At 50.2% G+C, this 17,336-nt stretch overlaps 2 protein-coding genes across 8 annotated transcripts in view; one reads left to right on the plus strand and one right to left on the minus strand.

Moving 5' to 3' along the window:
- The window catches only part of LOC126577598 (high affinity cAMP-specific and IBMX-insensitive 3',5'-cyclic phosphodiesterase 8), a 403,282-nt gene that overhangs the window by 25,836 nt on the left and 360,110 nt on the right, over positions 1–17,336 (minus strand). For 2 of the 6 annotated variants that reach the window (XM_050239353.1, XM_050239358.1), the window contains exon 4: positions 14,949–14,984. The exons of the other annotated variants lie outside the window; for them this stretch is intronic. In XM_050239353.1, coding sequence (XP_050095310.1) covers positions 14,949–14,984 — 36 coding nt within the window. The remainder of the gene's footprint in view (positions 1–14,948; positions 14,985–17,336) is intronic. 6 annotated transcript variants of the gene reach the window in all.
- Positions 917–15,857, plus strand: LOC126577595 (mucin-5AC-like). Of its 2 annotated transcripts, none has more exons than XM_050239346.1 (4): positions 917–1,005; positions 2,257–2,675; positions 10,930–14,803; positions 15,589–15,857. In XM_050239346.1, exons 2-4 carry the CDS (start codon positions 2,667–2,669, stop codon positions 15,777–15,779), a joined length of 4,074 nt encoding a protein of 1,357 aa, XP_050095303.1. In that variant the 5' UTR covers positions 917–1,005; positions 2,257–2,666; the 3' UTR covers positions 15,780–15,857. The 2 variants fall into 2 exon arrangements, with proteins under 2 accessions (XP_050095303.1, XP_050095302.1); XM_050239345.1 differs by lacking the exon at positions 917–1,005 and adding an exon at positions 1,750–1,829.

Below are 17,336 nucleotides of genomic sequence, written 5' to 3' on the forward strand. Positions count from 1 at the left end.
TTGTGCTGGCACGGTCGGCATGCTGATGATGATGCTGGTCCGGCTCCCGCCTCCCCCCCGGGGGGCAAGGCGACGCAGCAGTTGGAAACAGAAAGTTGGCGAAAGAGATGGAGAGTAAACAAAATCCCGATCACCCTTCCCGACGGCGGAACGACGGCTGCCCGGTGTTCCGGTGTACGACGACGGTGGCCAAAGGCGGACAAAGGAAAGGCGATCGAGGAGAGAAGTCGCCAAATGAGAGTGAGAGTACTCCTCGGGCTGGGGACGATGCTGGATGCTGTAGCACGCGGTACGCCGCAGAGCATTGATCATTTGTGGTCCAAACACAACGACAGCCACAACCAGCTGGCCGGCCAGTCAGCCAGCATGCCAGCGTGCGAAATGGCCGCACGATGATCAGTCGGCGTTTTGCGAATGACGCGAGTGAATGTCTGCGTTCGTGGTGCTGCTGGTGGTGGCGCACGTTCCACGGTTTTATTTAAATGTCTTCTTTTGAGACAAACAAGAGGTAAAACGAGGTTGACACAAATTAGTAACTCGAACGTTCTCCAGCCAATGACGATTGTACTTCTAATTGGTGCTAGTTCTCTGTTTCCACCGAAAGTCAAACAAGGAATGTGATGATCCAAGTTCAAGAGACGTGAGTGTACGACGCAGACACGACGAAGCAATAGACAAAGAGCTCCATGGAGAGCACCCTCTAGTTGCGGATGTCAAAGGTGAAGAGAAAACTGGTGAGCAATAAAGCACCGCGGGCCTTGTCCGATGTTGTTCGTCTCCCCTCCGGAGGAAAACATTGACGCGATCTTGCTGCTGCTGCTGCTGCTGTTGTCAGTGCGGCAATGCTCTAATGTGACCATAAACCTCTTTACGCGCTCGAAGGGAAGAAACGAACCTCCCTCACTGTGGTGGCAGTGCAAAAGGAAAGCAGTTGATGATGATGATGGTGATGAGCCGAGGTTACTGTCTGCTGCTGCTGCTGCTGTTGCGTGCCTTAGAGTTGTTGTGAGAATTTTTCTTAAATTTATCGTTCAACCACGACGACGGATGAAACAAAAGAAAAGATCGCACACCCCCCAGCATTGTTTGGGGCAATGCTGCCAGCGCCAGCGGCACTGAGGCTGAATGAGAGAGCGAAGCGCGAACGGAGAAAAGCCGGCACCGCATAGTGAGCAACGGTGATCGTGATCTCACCTTCTACATCCCATGAATCAACGATCGTCTCACGGAGCGCAAGAGTAGTGTTTCGAAGGAGAAATGGAGTGTTAAGTTCATCATTATGAGGTGCCGTGGCCGTGGTGGTAAACGCTGCGCTGGCGATGATGATTCCAACGATCGCTCGGCTCATCTTCATCTCGCCGCGATCCCTCTTCAGACCGGCGTGTGCCGGTGATGCGGTGGTGCGCTTACTTCGTTAGAAGGTGCCGAACGGTGAAGACGTAACATCGATCGCTCTCGCATACGGTGTGCTACCAAGATTCGGGCTGTTTTGTGTGATCTTCGGTATTCAAATGTCGATCGGCGACGATTTGTCTCCTCTTAATCGATCGCTGGTTCGGTCTTAGCTACGTTGTGTTGCGTCACGTGGCGCGATTATCGATTATTATGGTAATTTCTAACACGGATCGTGTCTCTCGTGATCACCGGTGATACCGATTCGGGATTGAGTGATCATTAGCTGATGCAGTGGAAGTGTTCAGTGTGCAGTGTAGCGTGCAGCATAAATTTGCAACCGAAGCGTGCACGGTATTTACATTCAAATCAAGATCAATCATTACTCTACTAAAAGAGATCTGATCGTGCAGGTGACAGTTGAAGTCGGAAGAAATGTAAGTTGAAAACGGTTAAATGGAAAACAAGTGGAATCCCTTTGCTACTTTCACCCCGCAAGAGCGTCCGAGTGAACGAGAGCAAATGCGCGGCAAAAAACAAACATAAACGAGAAAGGATAGCACCGTTGTGGCCAGTAAAAGATGGGCATCCAGGAAGACACAAACACACGAGGAGACCCCGAAAATGACCCCGAAAAATCGTGATAATTCGTGATGCATTCTCCGCTGTTTCGATCGCGTTTGCAGTGAAAGCTCGTCGTAATTTGTCGTCTTAATAAAAACAACCGAGCCAAGGAAGAAAGGAGGCAGATCCGTGGAAAAGGGAATGTTTGTGTGATTTGCGATTCCAGCCCAGCCTTTGCTGTTTCAGCATTAGCGTGTTTTTGATTTGTTTCCGTTGGTTTTCTGGTTTTTTCTTTTGCAGCATCGACCACAGTAGTGTCCTAAAGGTGGCCAAGTGTGGCAGAAGCACGTGCAGTGCCTGCTGTGAATCGCGTCCTAGAGAAAGGGGAAGCAAAACAAACCTTCGAGTGGCTTTTCGTGATCGTGAGTGAAAAGTGTACAGTGTTTGAAGTAAAATAGAAACAGAAGCAACAGTTTCCTGTCTCTCCGTCAGTTGCTAGTGTGCGAGCTCCAGAAGTTAATCCGTTTAGTATGTTGGCAATTTCCCGGGCTTCAGTTCCGTTGTGCCGTCGTCGTGTTTCACTTTGATCTGCTTGCGCCATACAGAGGGAAAAAAACCGCTTGAAAAGAGGGAAAAAGGATTAACTGAGTGAACGCCGCCGTTGGTGTGTGCCAAGCGGCCAAAAAGGAAATAAAAGCAGCAGCAGCATCATGGCAACGGTGAGTAATATCCCCTTTTTTTGCATTGACTGCCCTTTTCGGGTTCTAGTGACTCACTACAGTACACTCCAGTTCGAAGGTTTTCCGGTTCCGGTTGCTTGGCATCGTCCAACTTTCGTTTATCATCCGGATCGCTTTTTTTTGTTTATTTCGGAGATACAGCCGGTTCCACATGAAACTTCCCTTTTCCCGGAGCCCTCGGCGATGTGCAACACGTGCAACGTTGTGCCTTTCCCTTTGGGCGCGCGCTCGCACAGACACACAAGCGGGAGTGTTGCGCGCAATCGGTGTACATGAGCCGGTTTATTGGACTCCCGGGCCGGGCATCTACTGATTAAAAACGCGCGCGCGCGCGTGTGCGGAAACAACACCAAAAAGCGGGTGGAACCAGGGGCCAGGGGTTTGGAGGGCGTTTGCGTCTCGCTTCTTGACATCGAGAAAGTGAACCAATCCCTCGGGCGAGAGCAGAGAACCCCGGGACTCGGTGCGATGGAGCTGTGCAAGTTCAAACAACGCAGCATGCCACGCCGCATGGCTGGCTTCAACTTTGACAGCAACGACCCGGGTCGACTACGACGACGAACTTTGGGAATTAAAATGTTTTGAAAGCAAATGTTTGCCAGCACGCTGCTGCTGCGTAGCGGAGATGTTTTTTTTTGTCTATCCCCAATGCTCCATCTGCTCCACCGGTTCTTCTATTCACGAAGGGCCGCACGCACGTCGGTCTGACCCTTTACCGGTTCTGTTCCGAATGTTCCGAAGAGCCGGAAACGGACGAGCACGTCGGAGCGGGCTTGTTTGATCGAAATCCGGTAGCCACCCAGAGGGAGGAGGCGAATGAGGGCCAATGTTGTGCCCGCTTCCCGCTTCCCGTTCTTTGGTGGACACGTTTTTTGCACCTTCATTATGCGTTCGATAGAGACTATAGAGTGAGTCCAACATGGGGAAGTGCTGGTTTTTCGATTCCTTTCGATTGTGCGTGCTGTTTATTTTGTGGAGGCCATTACTTCCTCTCGGTGGTCTGAGTTAGGGGTAAGAGGTTTTTCTTTTGGGCTGGTCAGGAGATTATCGTAAGTCTGATGAAGCATGAGGAAGTAGCTGGATTCGTGAGTAAGGCACACAAATTAGAAACTGAAGTAGAAACACGAATCGAAGGTAGCGTTAGTTAATGATTACTATCAGTATTCTGGCAGACAATCGTTGTTGAATAATGTGTTTGAATTTTTAACTACGTTCTGCATATTTAAATGTAACATTAAATCAATAAAGAACTAGTTCAAGATGTATAACCTCGGTATTTTGCAACTCTTAACCGATGACTTAACATCCGAGGGAGCATCTGCGAAGCCCAGCGTTCAATGCGCGAACTTGCTTGCACTCTCTTCCTTGCGCAATTCCCGGTTTGCATTCCTTCCTCTCTTGTGTGTGCCTTCATCACACATTTGCTCACTCTAGATTGATGACCTGATGATGATGAAGAGGTCAGTCCCAAATAACACTTATCAAAACTTCGCATAATGGGCGCACCACCTGGCGGATGAGTGTCGCTACTGTAATAAGGGGTGGTATTTGAGGTACTGGTTTGCAATTTTAACCAATCATGACCCCACCATCACCATGAGGGTGCCTCAATGCTTGATGCAAATGGTGCGACCTGCGCATTACTTCACGCGCCCCCCAAACGAGGTCACCGATTCAAGATGACGCACGCAGCTTCAACATAGAAAATCAATTTGCGGTCGTTGTTTAAACTTGCACAATGATTGCGCTCCATGCCGATGCCAAAGGTTGAAGATTACCGAACCCAGATTCTTGGGGCGCAAATGGTGCGTGACGGTGGCCTTACATCATCCGGAGTGCAAACAAAACAATGATCCTCATTCGCACCGCAACGATCGAATCAATTAAAACCACAACCAGAGCAACAGCAGGAGCTGGTGTGCATTATTCAATGCTTAGGCCGCGCCCGGGTTGGAGTACCTCTAGTCATCTTCTCAAGTCGAAGCACAATTACATTACACTCGTAGCTCGCGAACCACATGAACTCATGGTATCGAGTGCGTTTGAGCAAATTATCGGCAGTACCAATTGCCAGCAGAAGCATTAATCTGTACAGTAGCCTAATATCAACACAAGAGAGAGAGAGAGAGCACAACAGTGCAAGTTGCTGAAGCCTCCTCAGCACTCCTCGACGAGATGTAATGAGTCTGCCGCTGGAAAATGGTGTTATCGAAGAAGAGTTGTAATGCTCAAGCGATGTTACCTCATCAACTCATAGTACGGTCTGCGTCTTTGCGATGGCGAAAGCACAAGAGATTAAGAGCGCTGCTCTGCACCGCCAGACAATCGCCAGAGAGAGAGACGAAGCTGTGCAATTCACTTCCTCTTCAGTCGTGGGGACGCGCCCTCGAGGCAAACGACGTTCTTCCCCTTTTCGTGCATCCCGTGCACCAAGATAGCTCTTTGTTTTCTGTCTTGATCGAGTCTCCTGTGTGTTCGCCGCCCCCAGGAGCTCGCCTTGTGCTCGTGACGATCGATTGGCGTCGATTGCATAAATCTGCCATTGAATGGGGCAGGGCCGAGTATGGTTTTAGCATAAATACCACCTGGTTATGCGCTGCGCGGCCCGTGCCTGTGCTCGTTATGTGTGTCATGCACAAATCTACGAGACGCCACCCAGCGAGTACTCGGGGACCACCCTCGTAAAGCGGTGCTAGTCCGCGAAAAACCAAACGATCAAGATGATGGGGAAGGAAGGAAGAAGGAAGGAGTTTAATGGAATTTTCCCCAAAAGCAATGTAGCATTATGCAAATAATCACTTCCAGCGTACCAGAGAGGGACGCTCCATATAATTGCCTCTTTGGGCAGCGATGCGCCGAGTGGCAAATTGGTTTACGTCTTCACGTTCGCGCCGGGTCTCAATGAAATGGCTTCCATGTCACGTGTGGCAGGGAGCCAGACAAACCAAACAACAATGTCCGGAGCAGCAAGCCCGGCTTATCGGGAGTGCCGGAGAGGAGGCACGGTGAAGATGTTAGTGAGACAGTTGGTATGCAGTTCCCTTTTTCTTTTCTTTCCCCACCTTTCTATTTGATTTGGCACAACCGGAACCACGGAGCGTCTTGTGGTGCCCTTTTTCTGTGTTCTGTTTGCCCACGAGACCTTTTTACCCTTGTTGCAACCCTAGGCCGACTAGATGGAGTGATCCAACGATGGTCATTGGTGTCGTGCAGTGGGCAAACAACTCATTTGCATTTATTGGTTGCCGCCAGTATCGCATCGGTGGTCAGAAGGCACTCTGGTGGTTTATGACACCTTTTGCGGGCGCGGGGTTTTGTGACCTCCTCAATGTTTGCACGGTTCGTTCCTTTTTTTATTTAAGTTTTCCTTTTGCAATCGAGTGCAACTGAAGTGCGATGAGATGAGTGATGAGTTTTCGATGAGCGCCGAAAGCGCACTCTGAAAGGAATAAACACTGGAGACACTAATTTGGTAACTGATGAAGCCTTATTAGGTAGTTCGAACGGTCCGAGACCCGCGGGGTTAAAGGCCACCGGAGTCTCACGCTGCGCAGGAAAAGTGTAAACCAGCTCTGACAGGCAGACCATCGTGGGAGCAAATGTCACCGAAATCTGTCGTTGAAAGCCATTAATAATGTCCAAATTACCTCGAAAAACGGCATCCCGAAACCCATCCCTCATTTCCATTAAAAGATTAGAGACTCTCTCTCTCTCTCTGGTGCGTCGGTGATTCACAGACGAGACACTGCGAATCGATTTATTATCTCCGCGCAATTGTTTTCTTTCGGTGCCATTTTAGCAAAGGTCCAGCTGGCCGGCCAGCACGGAGGGGACGGCAAAATTACTTTCATTTCGATTGTTAACCAGTCCATTCCCATCCGGCCCTCCAGCGAGATTATGCTGGGATCGGAGCGGGCGCGCGCGCGCTTTCCAGCAAATCATCAACCTTCTTATCATCTCTCCACCACCAACACCTCCAGTCCGCTGCTGGAGACTTCCAAACTTTATCCATTAATCAAACGGGAACACTAGAGAAGGGAGGAATTGCGGGTGTGGTGCGAAAGTTTAGAAAAAGAAAAGAAGCGAAGGAGGAATACTAAAAAACAAAATGTCGGCCTTGTGTAGTGAGCAGCATGTTGATGGCTGATGCGATGTGATAAAAGGTGGCGCACCAATCCGTTATCCACGGTCAGGGCTGGGCTGCTACATTTTGCGTGGCCACCGAACAGGCCGGAGCTGGCCGTAGACCGTGTACGCGATGATAAATGGGCGTCGGTGTCAGACGATTATATGCATCAACTTTGTCATATTGCGACGAGCAGGGGCTTCCGCGACCAGGGCAGGGGTAACTGGTCCACTTGGACGGACGGACCGCGGGCTCGTTCGCTCTGTGTGCCAAGCGATTCGGTCCATTGGTCCGGTTGCTTGCCGCGTGATGAATGCGCGAGACGCGCTGAAGCTAATCAGTTAATCAATTACTAACGAGTCAGTAAATGGTGTAGCGGAGCGACGGAGAGACGACGGTTCCGGATCGTTTGGCTCACGAGGTGATGCATCAACGGCGGCAGGGGAGTGATTTATGTTGATGCACTCCACCGAGCAACAGCATGTAACAATGTTGTCGTTGTGCGTAATTATGAGGTGTTTTCAGTGGCACTTTAATGTGTGCGTGCTTGTATTACGATCGCGATCGCGTGTCATTGCGCTACTCAAGCGGAAGCGGATACAGCAAATGTCAAAAGGTTCGCTCATCGATCGCCGATCGGTATGTGACACACTTTTCCCAAATCGAATCGAAATCGAGATGGAATTTTGTTGCGAAAAACCAAATATCGATAATGTTGCCCTCTCGCCGAACGCCCCCGGAATTCGACTTCTTCCGCTCGAGCTGCGGCACGTGACATTTGAATTTCAAATGTTCAAAGCCCTCTCGCGATGGTTCCTTCGATTTCCCAAGCGAGACGCCGTTAGATTGCGGATCTGTTTTGCGCCGCACCTAGGATGGGGCTTTCTCATTGATGATGATGGCAGCAGGGATGTGCCAGGACTTGTCATCGGATCAATATGTTGTTTGATATGTTTTATTCATTCAGCTAAGGTGGATGCGGATTCGTTTACTTTTTTTCCTGTTCCACAATTTCTTATCTTTTACCGTCACTCGAAAAAGACGCTCCAGCCCCGGTAAAGCACACACCCCCCGGGCGATACCTGTTTCAGTTTCGAATAAAAAACAACAAAATAGCAAAACGGATCCAGTTCCGGTTTATTTTGCGACTGAAGGTGAACACACCTTCACAAAATTCCAGCGCAGAAACTCGTTTTAAACACATCCGGACGGCACACGCTCGGTGCCTTCTTATCCGCGCTGTCTGGCATCAATGTATAAAGCACCCGAAAACCGTGGCGCAAATGAGTTGCGAACATAATTTTTCTTAAGACAACACTTTCACTCGCGTCGGAGGAATCCAAAAGGGGCACACAAGCGCACAAAACCTGCTGCTTGTGAGAGGACGCTTCTTGTGGTTTGCTGTGAATCCTGTCTGTGGTATTATCTTTCGCTCGCAGATCTCATGTGCTAGCGTGGTACCGTACGTCTCGCTGGATGGGGTGGTTTTTGACGCGAGGGAGATCATCTCTTGAAACGCTTTTTCGGCGCCGGTAAAATGGTGGTTTCACTTCCTTGGGCCATCCTTCGGGTGCTCCGAAATGAGGTCATGTTCAAACAGCATTAACAGTACCGGGGGCCACGTCTTTTGCGTTATCAGGTAAAAGGGACAGCAGTGCAGACGTTACTGTTTGGTGCTGTTCTGTTTTGACAGGATGATATTACAATCCGCGTCTTATTTTTAGGTACAAGGAGGGAGCAGACACAATGGAGCGAAAAGAGTTTGAGTTTTTAACAGGAAACTTCATCTTATTACAAGAAGTATCGCTGAAGAGACTGAAGATAAGGAATAGAAGCATTGGGAAAGATATTTAGTAAATCTCTCCTTTATTTTTGTAAGGTGTATAAAGATTTTGGAATTACTTTGAGAAGACATAAAAGTGATTTCGCAGCACATTGTGGCAGTTTTGCTATTCAGACGCTTGCCAGATTTCTCATCACGCTGCGTACAGTCATGTTGATCTTGATCTGCATCTGATTCATTCGTATCTCTGCATGTCTGTTGCACGATCACGCCTTCTGCCTCCCCATCACATAAAAAAAGAGAGATACATCAAAACGTGCTGGCAGACGGGCGATTACTGTGCACGAGAGTGCGTTCCAGGTAATCCCCGGTGTGTCCACCGGTCAATGTCGTGATCTTGCGCCCCTTTTCTGGAGAAAGCCAAAATTCCCTCTCTCGCGCTCCGCTGTCTTGGCACTCGCGATGCGATAAAAGATGGAAAATCATAAAACCTTTCGCCGATTACCGGCCGGTTGCCGATTGTTCGCCTCCCCACCCCGGGGGGTTTACCCAGTTGTTCCCGCCAAATGGGTGCGCACGCGGTTGAACGGGGAAACAATGGAAGCACAAAGTGTGAGCAACAAGGCGTACCGACACAGGGACCTGGGCGAGAAAGTGCGGTGGACACTGGGACACAGGGTGGCGGTGGCGTCAGCACAGGATTTACGCAACCGGTTCGGCTACAGCATCAGCAGCACCGCAGCACTTTTACCTTCGCAATTCGGTGGCTTCTCGCTTCATTACTACTTGCTACCACTTCCACTTTCGGTACTCGGTGGACAACCTGCGCCATCCGCAACACACGCGCGCACATGAAATCGCACAACGCTGCGCTGCGCATAACCGGAAGTTGCCTAAGAGTGCGAGCGCATCTTTCGCGTAATTTGATGATTGTTGCGCACCTTTGCCACGATCATCATCCGATCGCATCATCATCATCGTGGGATTTTTTGATCGCGAGAGACGCGAGATCGCTTTCCGATACGCCGAGCGTCGGATCGTCATCACAAACTGACCATTTCCGGTTTTGGTTTTCCCGCGAGCGGAAGCGTATCGAATCACTTGGAGTAAGTGCAACGCCACGAGGCGCCCCCAAAAATCGCTTATCGCTGAAAAGAAAATCGTCTTCGCGCCGTGGGCTCCTTTGTTTGGATCCGATAATGTTTTCGGGGAGTGCGGAGTGTATGTGTTGATGTATGACGCGTTCGTGGATGAAAATAACCTTCCTCTTCACCCCTTCTCGCTTCTCTGAGCGCCTTCAGGGCACGGCGATTGGTTAATTTTCGATAATTGCCACGTAGAAAGTGGTTCCCTAGCCCCGGAGGGGGCACACCTTGGCGCTGGGGCTCCCTCTAATGTTCGGAAGGCAATTAGGGCTCAAAGCCCTCCACTCCACGCCACTGGTTGATGTGGACGCTTATTCTGCAAATAATTTCTGACGTTTTTTTTCACGCTTTTCGCGACCTTCCTCGCCATTCGCCCCTTCCAGTGCCATCACGGTAAAGATCATTTTCCCCTTTTTTTGTCACATTAATCCAAGCGAACGACCTGGCCACCATGGCGCGTCGCGGCGTGGAGGTTCGGTTCGTGTGGTTACCAGTTGATTGCAAAGATTAATAACGCACTCCGGAGAGAGGGAGCGAGAGAAAGCAAAAAAAAAGAGGGGAAAATAAATTGTCAATACCATGAAGCCAAATTGACTCCGTTGGGTTCGCGATGATGCGGTTGCTGTTGGGGTGATTTCACGGTTCAAGCTTGCCGGGATTAATGTAAAAGTGGCGCGTTTTTACACTCGTAAAACCACGTGGCTTGTGAAAGTGGAACCTTATGTATCAATTAGTGTGTTTGATGTTTACATTCCATTCGCAATTTGCAATGTGGATGGTTGACTTGGCTCATCAAAAAGATGGTTAATAAAACAACGTACATGTGTATAGAGGCATAATGGCACGAGCAAAAACAGTAAACATTTAAAATGCAACAGGATTGCAGGAACCATTTTTTATTGGAAGGAACCATAACCCAAAAAATGTTCTCCTACAGATCGTATTACTTCGCATTTTTTTAAATTTTATGCTCCATAGTTTACTATGATTGTATTTAAGCATTCAAGACCTCCTATTTTTTTAACTGCTGTCATTGTCGCCGCACAGTTTTGGTTGTTAAAAGCACTGCACAGTTGAAATTCAATTTAGGAATGAAATATTTAATGAATATTAATTAAAGTATGCCTTGAATTGAGCTTTGAAATATAAAAATTCTCTATCTATTTCGTTTCGTTTCAGCAAATCTCAAAACTGTGGCTCGTGATGCTACTGCTGAGCTGCGCCACATTATCTAGCTTCGCCAACTACCAGCAACCGCAGCAACAACTCGGACCAAATGATTTTAGTGGAGCCGGAGGAGGTGGAGCGAACAACAACAATCTTCAACAACCGCTACAACAGCAATCGCTGCAGCAGCAGCAACAGCAAGGGCGTACTTATCCTCCTGCCCGCTTTCGACCACCTGCGGCCACAGCAGCAGCGGGAACCACTGCCGCGCCTAGTTTCTTCCAGCGTATCTCTAGCTGGTTCTCCTTCCTTGGTGATGACAGCGATGAGCGACGCTCCCCACAGCGGCAACCACCGCCACCAGGCCAGTACAATGGTGCCCAGCAACCGCAGCAACCACAGCCAACACCATCGGTGCAAACTCAACAACAGTTGCAGTTTCAGCAACAGCAGCAACAACAACAGCAACAGCAGCAACAGCACCAGCTTCTCCAGCATCAACAGCTGCAGCTACAACCGTACCCTTACCAACCACAACCCTTCCAACAACCTCAGCTACAACAACCGTTGCAACAGCAACCATTTCCCTATCCGTTCCACTTCCGCAACGGCAGTCGAGCGACGCAACTGACGCCACAGGTGCACACACCCCAAGCCACACCACCAAAGCTGGCCATCGCAGGCTTTCAACCGAGTGCTCCTATTCTCGAGAGTGGTTCCAGCTACCATTCGGCGGTGGCATCGGCGGTAGGTACAGGGCATCAACCGTTCGTACCCTCCACGTTACAGCAACACATCGTACCAGCGGCCGTCGCCTTCCGTGATCCAGAACCAACCACAATCAGACCACCACTGACTGGACCGGGCGCCGAAGTGCCCTATCACCCGTGCAACAACGTTCCCTGGGTACCGATAGCGGCACCACCGGAGTATCCAGTTGCAGCTGGAGCTCCTGCAGCTCCTCCAAGGCCACCACCTCCTAGAACTCCAACTGGCAGCGACAAGGTGCCACCAATTAAGATTCAAGTCGCAACGAAAGGTCACGTACAATCGGTGAGTCCGTATTCCTCGGGAACACAACAAGAGCCGGCCATTATTACGGCAGCCCCGCAAGCACAACAGTTGATCCAGCTACAGCTGCAGCATCAACAGAGTCAACTGCAAAGTCTGCAACTACAGCAGCTCCAGTTGCAACAGCAACAACTGCAGCAACAGTTACAACAACTCCAAACAACAACACCACCACCACCGGCAGCGCCGGTCTCTCCGGTAGCGGCACATTTTATCACTCGAGCACCGGATGCTTCAACATCAACGTTGCAACCGATCACGCTACGTCAGGTGTCGGCTTCGTACTTCACCAACAAAGAGTACGCACCACCGGCGAAGTTACTGCCGATACAGAACGAGGGTAAACCGTTGGCACCGATACCGTTGCCTAATTTGAGCGCCACACCGATCCCTCCGCTCTACACGGCCGGTTCGTTCCACAGTGATCCGTACAAGTACTATCGACCCTACCGTCCGGTAGAGCCGATCCTAGAACTTGGCCACGGTTACCCACAATCCTCCAAGTCCATGTCCAACAGCTACATCCGCTATCCGCACCAACCGAAGGGGAAGACGAACGGTTCGCGCATTCCGGACGATGTGGAACAGTTTGCTTCGTCTGCGTCCTCGTCCATCTACACCACAGTATCGTACACGAATGAGGAAGACTCGAAACCGGAGGGATCGGAGAAGCGTGCCAAGGTGGCGGCGAGTAGTAATGGGAACAGTGGTGCTCATGCTCCTCCCGGGGACGCTTCGAACAATCCTCCACGATCACCACACAAAGCGCAGGATGATTCCGATTACGAATCGGATGAGGACGAACGGAATGGATCGTCATCGATCATCCGAACGACGATCGAAGTGTCGAGTATTGTGCCACAAACGCGGTACTACGGATCAACTACAACGATGCGACCGGAACGGTACAATCAACCGGAAGACAGAACTTCCTCAACCCATCCACCACCGGTACCATCGGCCGATCTTGGGAATGGTGTGCAGATCATCTACTCCGCCAATCTACAGACGAATCCACCGATTGTGACGGTCAACAATCAGTTGAGTGAAGAGGAAGGCTCCGTTAATCAGCCAACACTTGGGCCACCGACAGTCAGCACAACGATGGCTACGACGACGACAAAAGCCACTCCGGTGACGTCCACCAGCACGGCGCGGTATCCATCCGCAAGCGATATCTACTCGGAACCGTTCCGCATTGGACCGAACCTACCGATGGAGTTCCAGAAGCCGAGCTACGGTGAATCCGCCGAATCGGAACTTGCGATGGCAGACGATACAACACCGCACAGTCCCACAGCACAAGGAAATAGATATCGAACCACGACAGCGCCACCAAGCGCTACCACAACACCGTTACCTTCCTCACTGACGGCCGCTTTCGGTGGCTACCAGAGTCTCATGTCCACGAAGAAGCCAAAGCAAATCCAAATCATCATCCCGTACCAGACGCACAAGAAACCGGAACCATTCCGACCGCCCGGTGGACCGGAGGAGAATCGCCTGGACCAGGAACTGGATTACCATGCACAGGAAGAGTCATCGATCGTGACTTCGAAGCACACCACCGGCACAACACCGAACGGGAACTCGATCGATGAACCATCGAAACCGAAGCAACGCTTCGTCGAGAACGATTCCGTCAAGTACTTCCAATCGACGGCGCATTTGCGGGACATTCTACAGAAGGAAACAACGCAACCTTTCCGACGACAACCAACACCATCGGCCACGGGAGGGAAACCGGTCAAAGCGAAGAAGGTACGGCCGGTTGAGATCTCGAAGGATTCGAAACCGTTCACGGTGCGTATTCCGAAGATGACTCCGTTGCCACCAGTTGCCGGGTTGAGTAGTTTAACGAGCGTTCGGTCGGGTTATGAGCGTCACACTACGACGACCCCAGTACCGGAAGAGTCATCTGAGGGTGAGGTTACACGGCCACCGTTGGTAGCGCTTTCGAAGTACGCCAAACCGAAGTATAACACGCTGCAGGCTGTCAACGTGAGCACAACGCGTCTAAAGATCGCACCAACAACGTACGCACAGAAATCACGGACGACCATTTCTCAGTTGCTGCGCACAACGAAGATACTCCCCAAGGGGCCGAAGTTGTTCCGTAATGATTTACTCATCTCCGAGGAACCACCGATCCGTACAACGCGGCCACCTCCTTTCTTACCAACGCTCACAAGCTATCAGCGCAGGACAACGACTGTACTGAGTGGTGACACTTTGACCTCGACTGCGGCAACGACAAGCACAACGGCTTCTACAACGACAACCACGGCTACTCCAAGGCCAACGACCGGGTTTGCGGAAGATGCAACAACCGCCAGCCCAATCTACGAGCGGTACGAACTGGACATCATCGATCCGAATGAGCTGCAGCGTAAGATCGATACCTGGACCGAGGAAGAGTTCGGTTCGGAGGACTTTGCGCGCAAATCGAGCACACTGTCGTTGCACCGCGTTAGCAAAGCGATTCCGTGGGAGTTCCTTACGTCCACCATGCTACCGTCGTTGCGTGATCGTGCCCCGGGTGGCAAACATAGCCGGTCCGGGTGGCACAATGTCAAGATTGCCATCTCACCCATCACGAAGGAGAAGATCTACGTGGTGACACCGCAACCGTGGACGGCGGCATTGTTGCAGCAGCAGCGGCTCAGTAATCATCAGATGGAGGATGCGGGGGATGATTCGGATGTTAGCGGGCTAGTGTCACCGCGGTTCAGTGTACGACCGACGCCACTGTACTACAAGAGTGGCGGTGTCTTCCAGACTGGCTCTTCCACGGTGGATGTTTCACCGGAATCTGGTAAGTGACGCCCATGAGGGGGTTGCTGGTTTGGGAAATTTTACGCTACTAAAAGGAGGTGCTGGTTACTTGAGTGATACCGAGGTGCTCTACCTACGATACGCTACGCACAAAACACATCCAAGTAAGAAAGTAATGGACTTACAGCATAATCGTGATGATGAGTATTGGTGAAACTTACCTAGGGAGAAAGGAATAAACGAGAAGAAGAAAAGTTGAAGTATTAATCTACTAGAAATTGAGAGGCCAGAGACACGCGTTCAGAGAGTGTGAGGGTTAGTGATGGTTGTCGAGGATTAGAAGAACTGCTAACGAGCAGAAGCTCAGTAGATGATCATTTAGCGTGTCCATTGAGTCACTTTCAATGTTAAAAGTAATAGAAAAGACTGGCTGATAAACCATTTTAACAATTTCATCGCCAATGAATGGTCAGACTGATGGCGACGGACTCAAACTTATCAGGATCTTTTCCTTGTATCTCCGCTCACAATCACACACCCCTAACTAACGCTTGGCGATAGTGTAGTGCTGCTAATGAGCAAAAAGTTATGGCGCACCGGCACCGGTTCGAGACACTTGCCAACTTTGGTCATTAACCATCGGCGTTGGGTGTGGCTCCCCCCTTCGGATGGACCCCCAACCACGGCCTCTGGTGTGCACGTTCTGTGCAATTAAATTTAATTGAATCCATGAAATTATTAATACAATCCTTTCTCTCTCTCTCTCTCGCTCTCGATCTTGCTTTTTTTTCTCCTTTCTGTCTTCACCGCTGGACGTACGCGCAGTGAACGAGCTTTTGGAGCAGAAACCGAAACATCGATTCAGCAGCAGTAGCGGCGGTGGTAATGCCGGCCCTGGTACCAGTGCGTCGAAAGTGAAACATCTTTTGCAGCAGCGAAAGTACGTCCGGAAGAAACCACAATCGTACCCGGGACCTCGGCCGACGGTCAGTTCTGTCAGCCCGGAGGACGTGTAGCCTATGCGCTCCCTTCATCCGTAATCGGACTCTAGCCAGTCGCTGGGCGAGGTGCTGCTGGTGGTCCTCAAACCTCCTCAAAACCAAAGGTCCGCTTTGGTCCCAGCAGCAGAAGCCAAACGAAAGTCAAACCGGCCGGGCACCGTCTTCTTCCGGGACGCGCACAAGACAGAAAGGGGTTCGCGAAGTGTAGCAGTGGCGCGTGATAACGCGTGTGCGCGAAACGCCACGCCAACACGACATTAAATTTAATGCTAAGTAAATCAGTAAATCAGTGGCCAGTCGTTGTCGTCGAGTTTTTTGCTGCATCGAAACGCGTTCCGTTGACAGCGACTCTCGGAGTGAGTGCGCTGCGGTCATGCCTAATCATGAGAGATGACAAGGCGAGATGAGGGTTAGCTGGAGGCCAGCAGCAAACCCACAATCTGTCTGTGATCGATGAGCGATATGCGTGGGCACTGGATCCAGCGCTAGGAGCAACTAACTCGAGACACGAATCAGGGAATCATGAGAGGGATCAAAGGCAGAGAGAGAGAGAGAGAGAGAGAGAGAGAGAGAGAGAGAGAGAGAGAGAGAGACGTTTATGTAAAATATTTATGCATCAAAGGGGGAGTGAGTTTGTACAAAAGAGACACAGCCAATTCATTAGCGGAGACGCTCGCCATGCGGACTGAGCATGATCGGGCACGATCTTCGCTAAAACGCGTCGCTAGATTAACCCTCGTTAACTGCACAGCCCAGCGTAGGTCATCGTCCACAAATGATTAATTGACAGGGCCTAGAGAGAAACGGCCACGATGATGCGCCATTAGAAAACTACATAATAGTAAAGAAACTGAGTCTTAAACAGTCTCCCCATCAAACGTTTGATCAATTGGAATGAAAGTGCGTTGGAGGAGAAGCTAATTAGGCGCGCGCGTTTTTGGCCAAAACTCTAGCGAGAGAAGAAAGGCACTATTACGCACGCGCGCTCTGGGAAAATTCGAGGTCCATCATGGCTTAAGATGTGGTGTGAAAAGTTCCCATGATAGAAAGCAGCGGCAACAGTGGGGCGCGAAAGCTGGATGCGAAATTTACTAAAATCTAAACGTGAATGTTTAGATGAACGTAAGCTTGAAGGGAAGTTGTATATTATCTCTATAAATATTGTTTATAATTATTTGTCTACCGCGAGTGGTAACATCGTGGTGGAAAATGGTCGGAAAAGCGTCAGCAACATAGGGAGGGGGAAAATCGTTTGTGGAATCATAGAATACCAACAACAGACTGGCAGTGTACGTGTGACTGTGTTATTGTGTGCGTATCTGTGTGAAAGAGAGTTTATTTAAAAGGACAGATAGAAAATGTAATTTAAACGTTGGTTAGCGAGTCGTTAGCTTTTAACCCCCAAACCTGTACAGCATTACATCTAATCGAACCAGAATCGTATGTAAAGATAGAAGAGAGGTCATCAGGTGAGGATCCCGTTGATGCATACTAATCAACGAGCCACGCATACTAGATCTGGTGGAAAAACTGCAATACTGACAGCGTACGAGTACGAGAGGCATCGAGAGA

Source organism: Anopheles aquasalis, chromosome 3 (genome assembly GCF_943734665.1).
Source record: "Anopheles aquasalis chromosome 3, idAnoAquaMG_Q_19, whole genome shotgun sequence".
NCBI lineage: Eukaryota > Metazoa > Arthropoda > Insecta > Diptera > Culicidae > Anopheles > Anopheles aquasalis.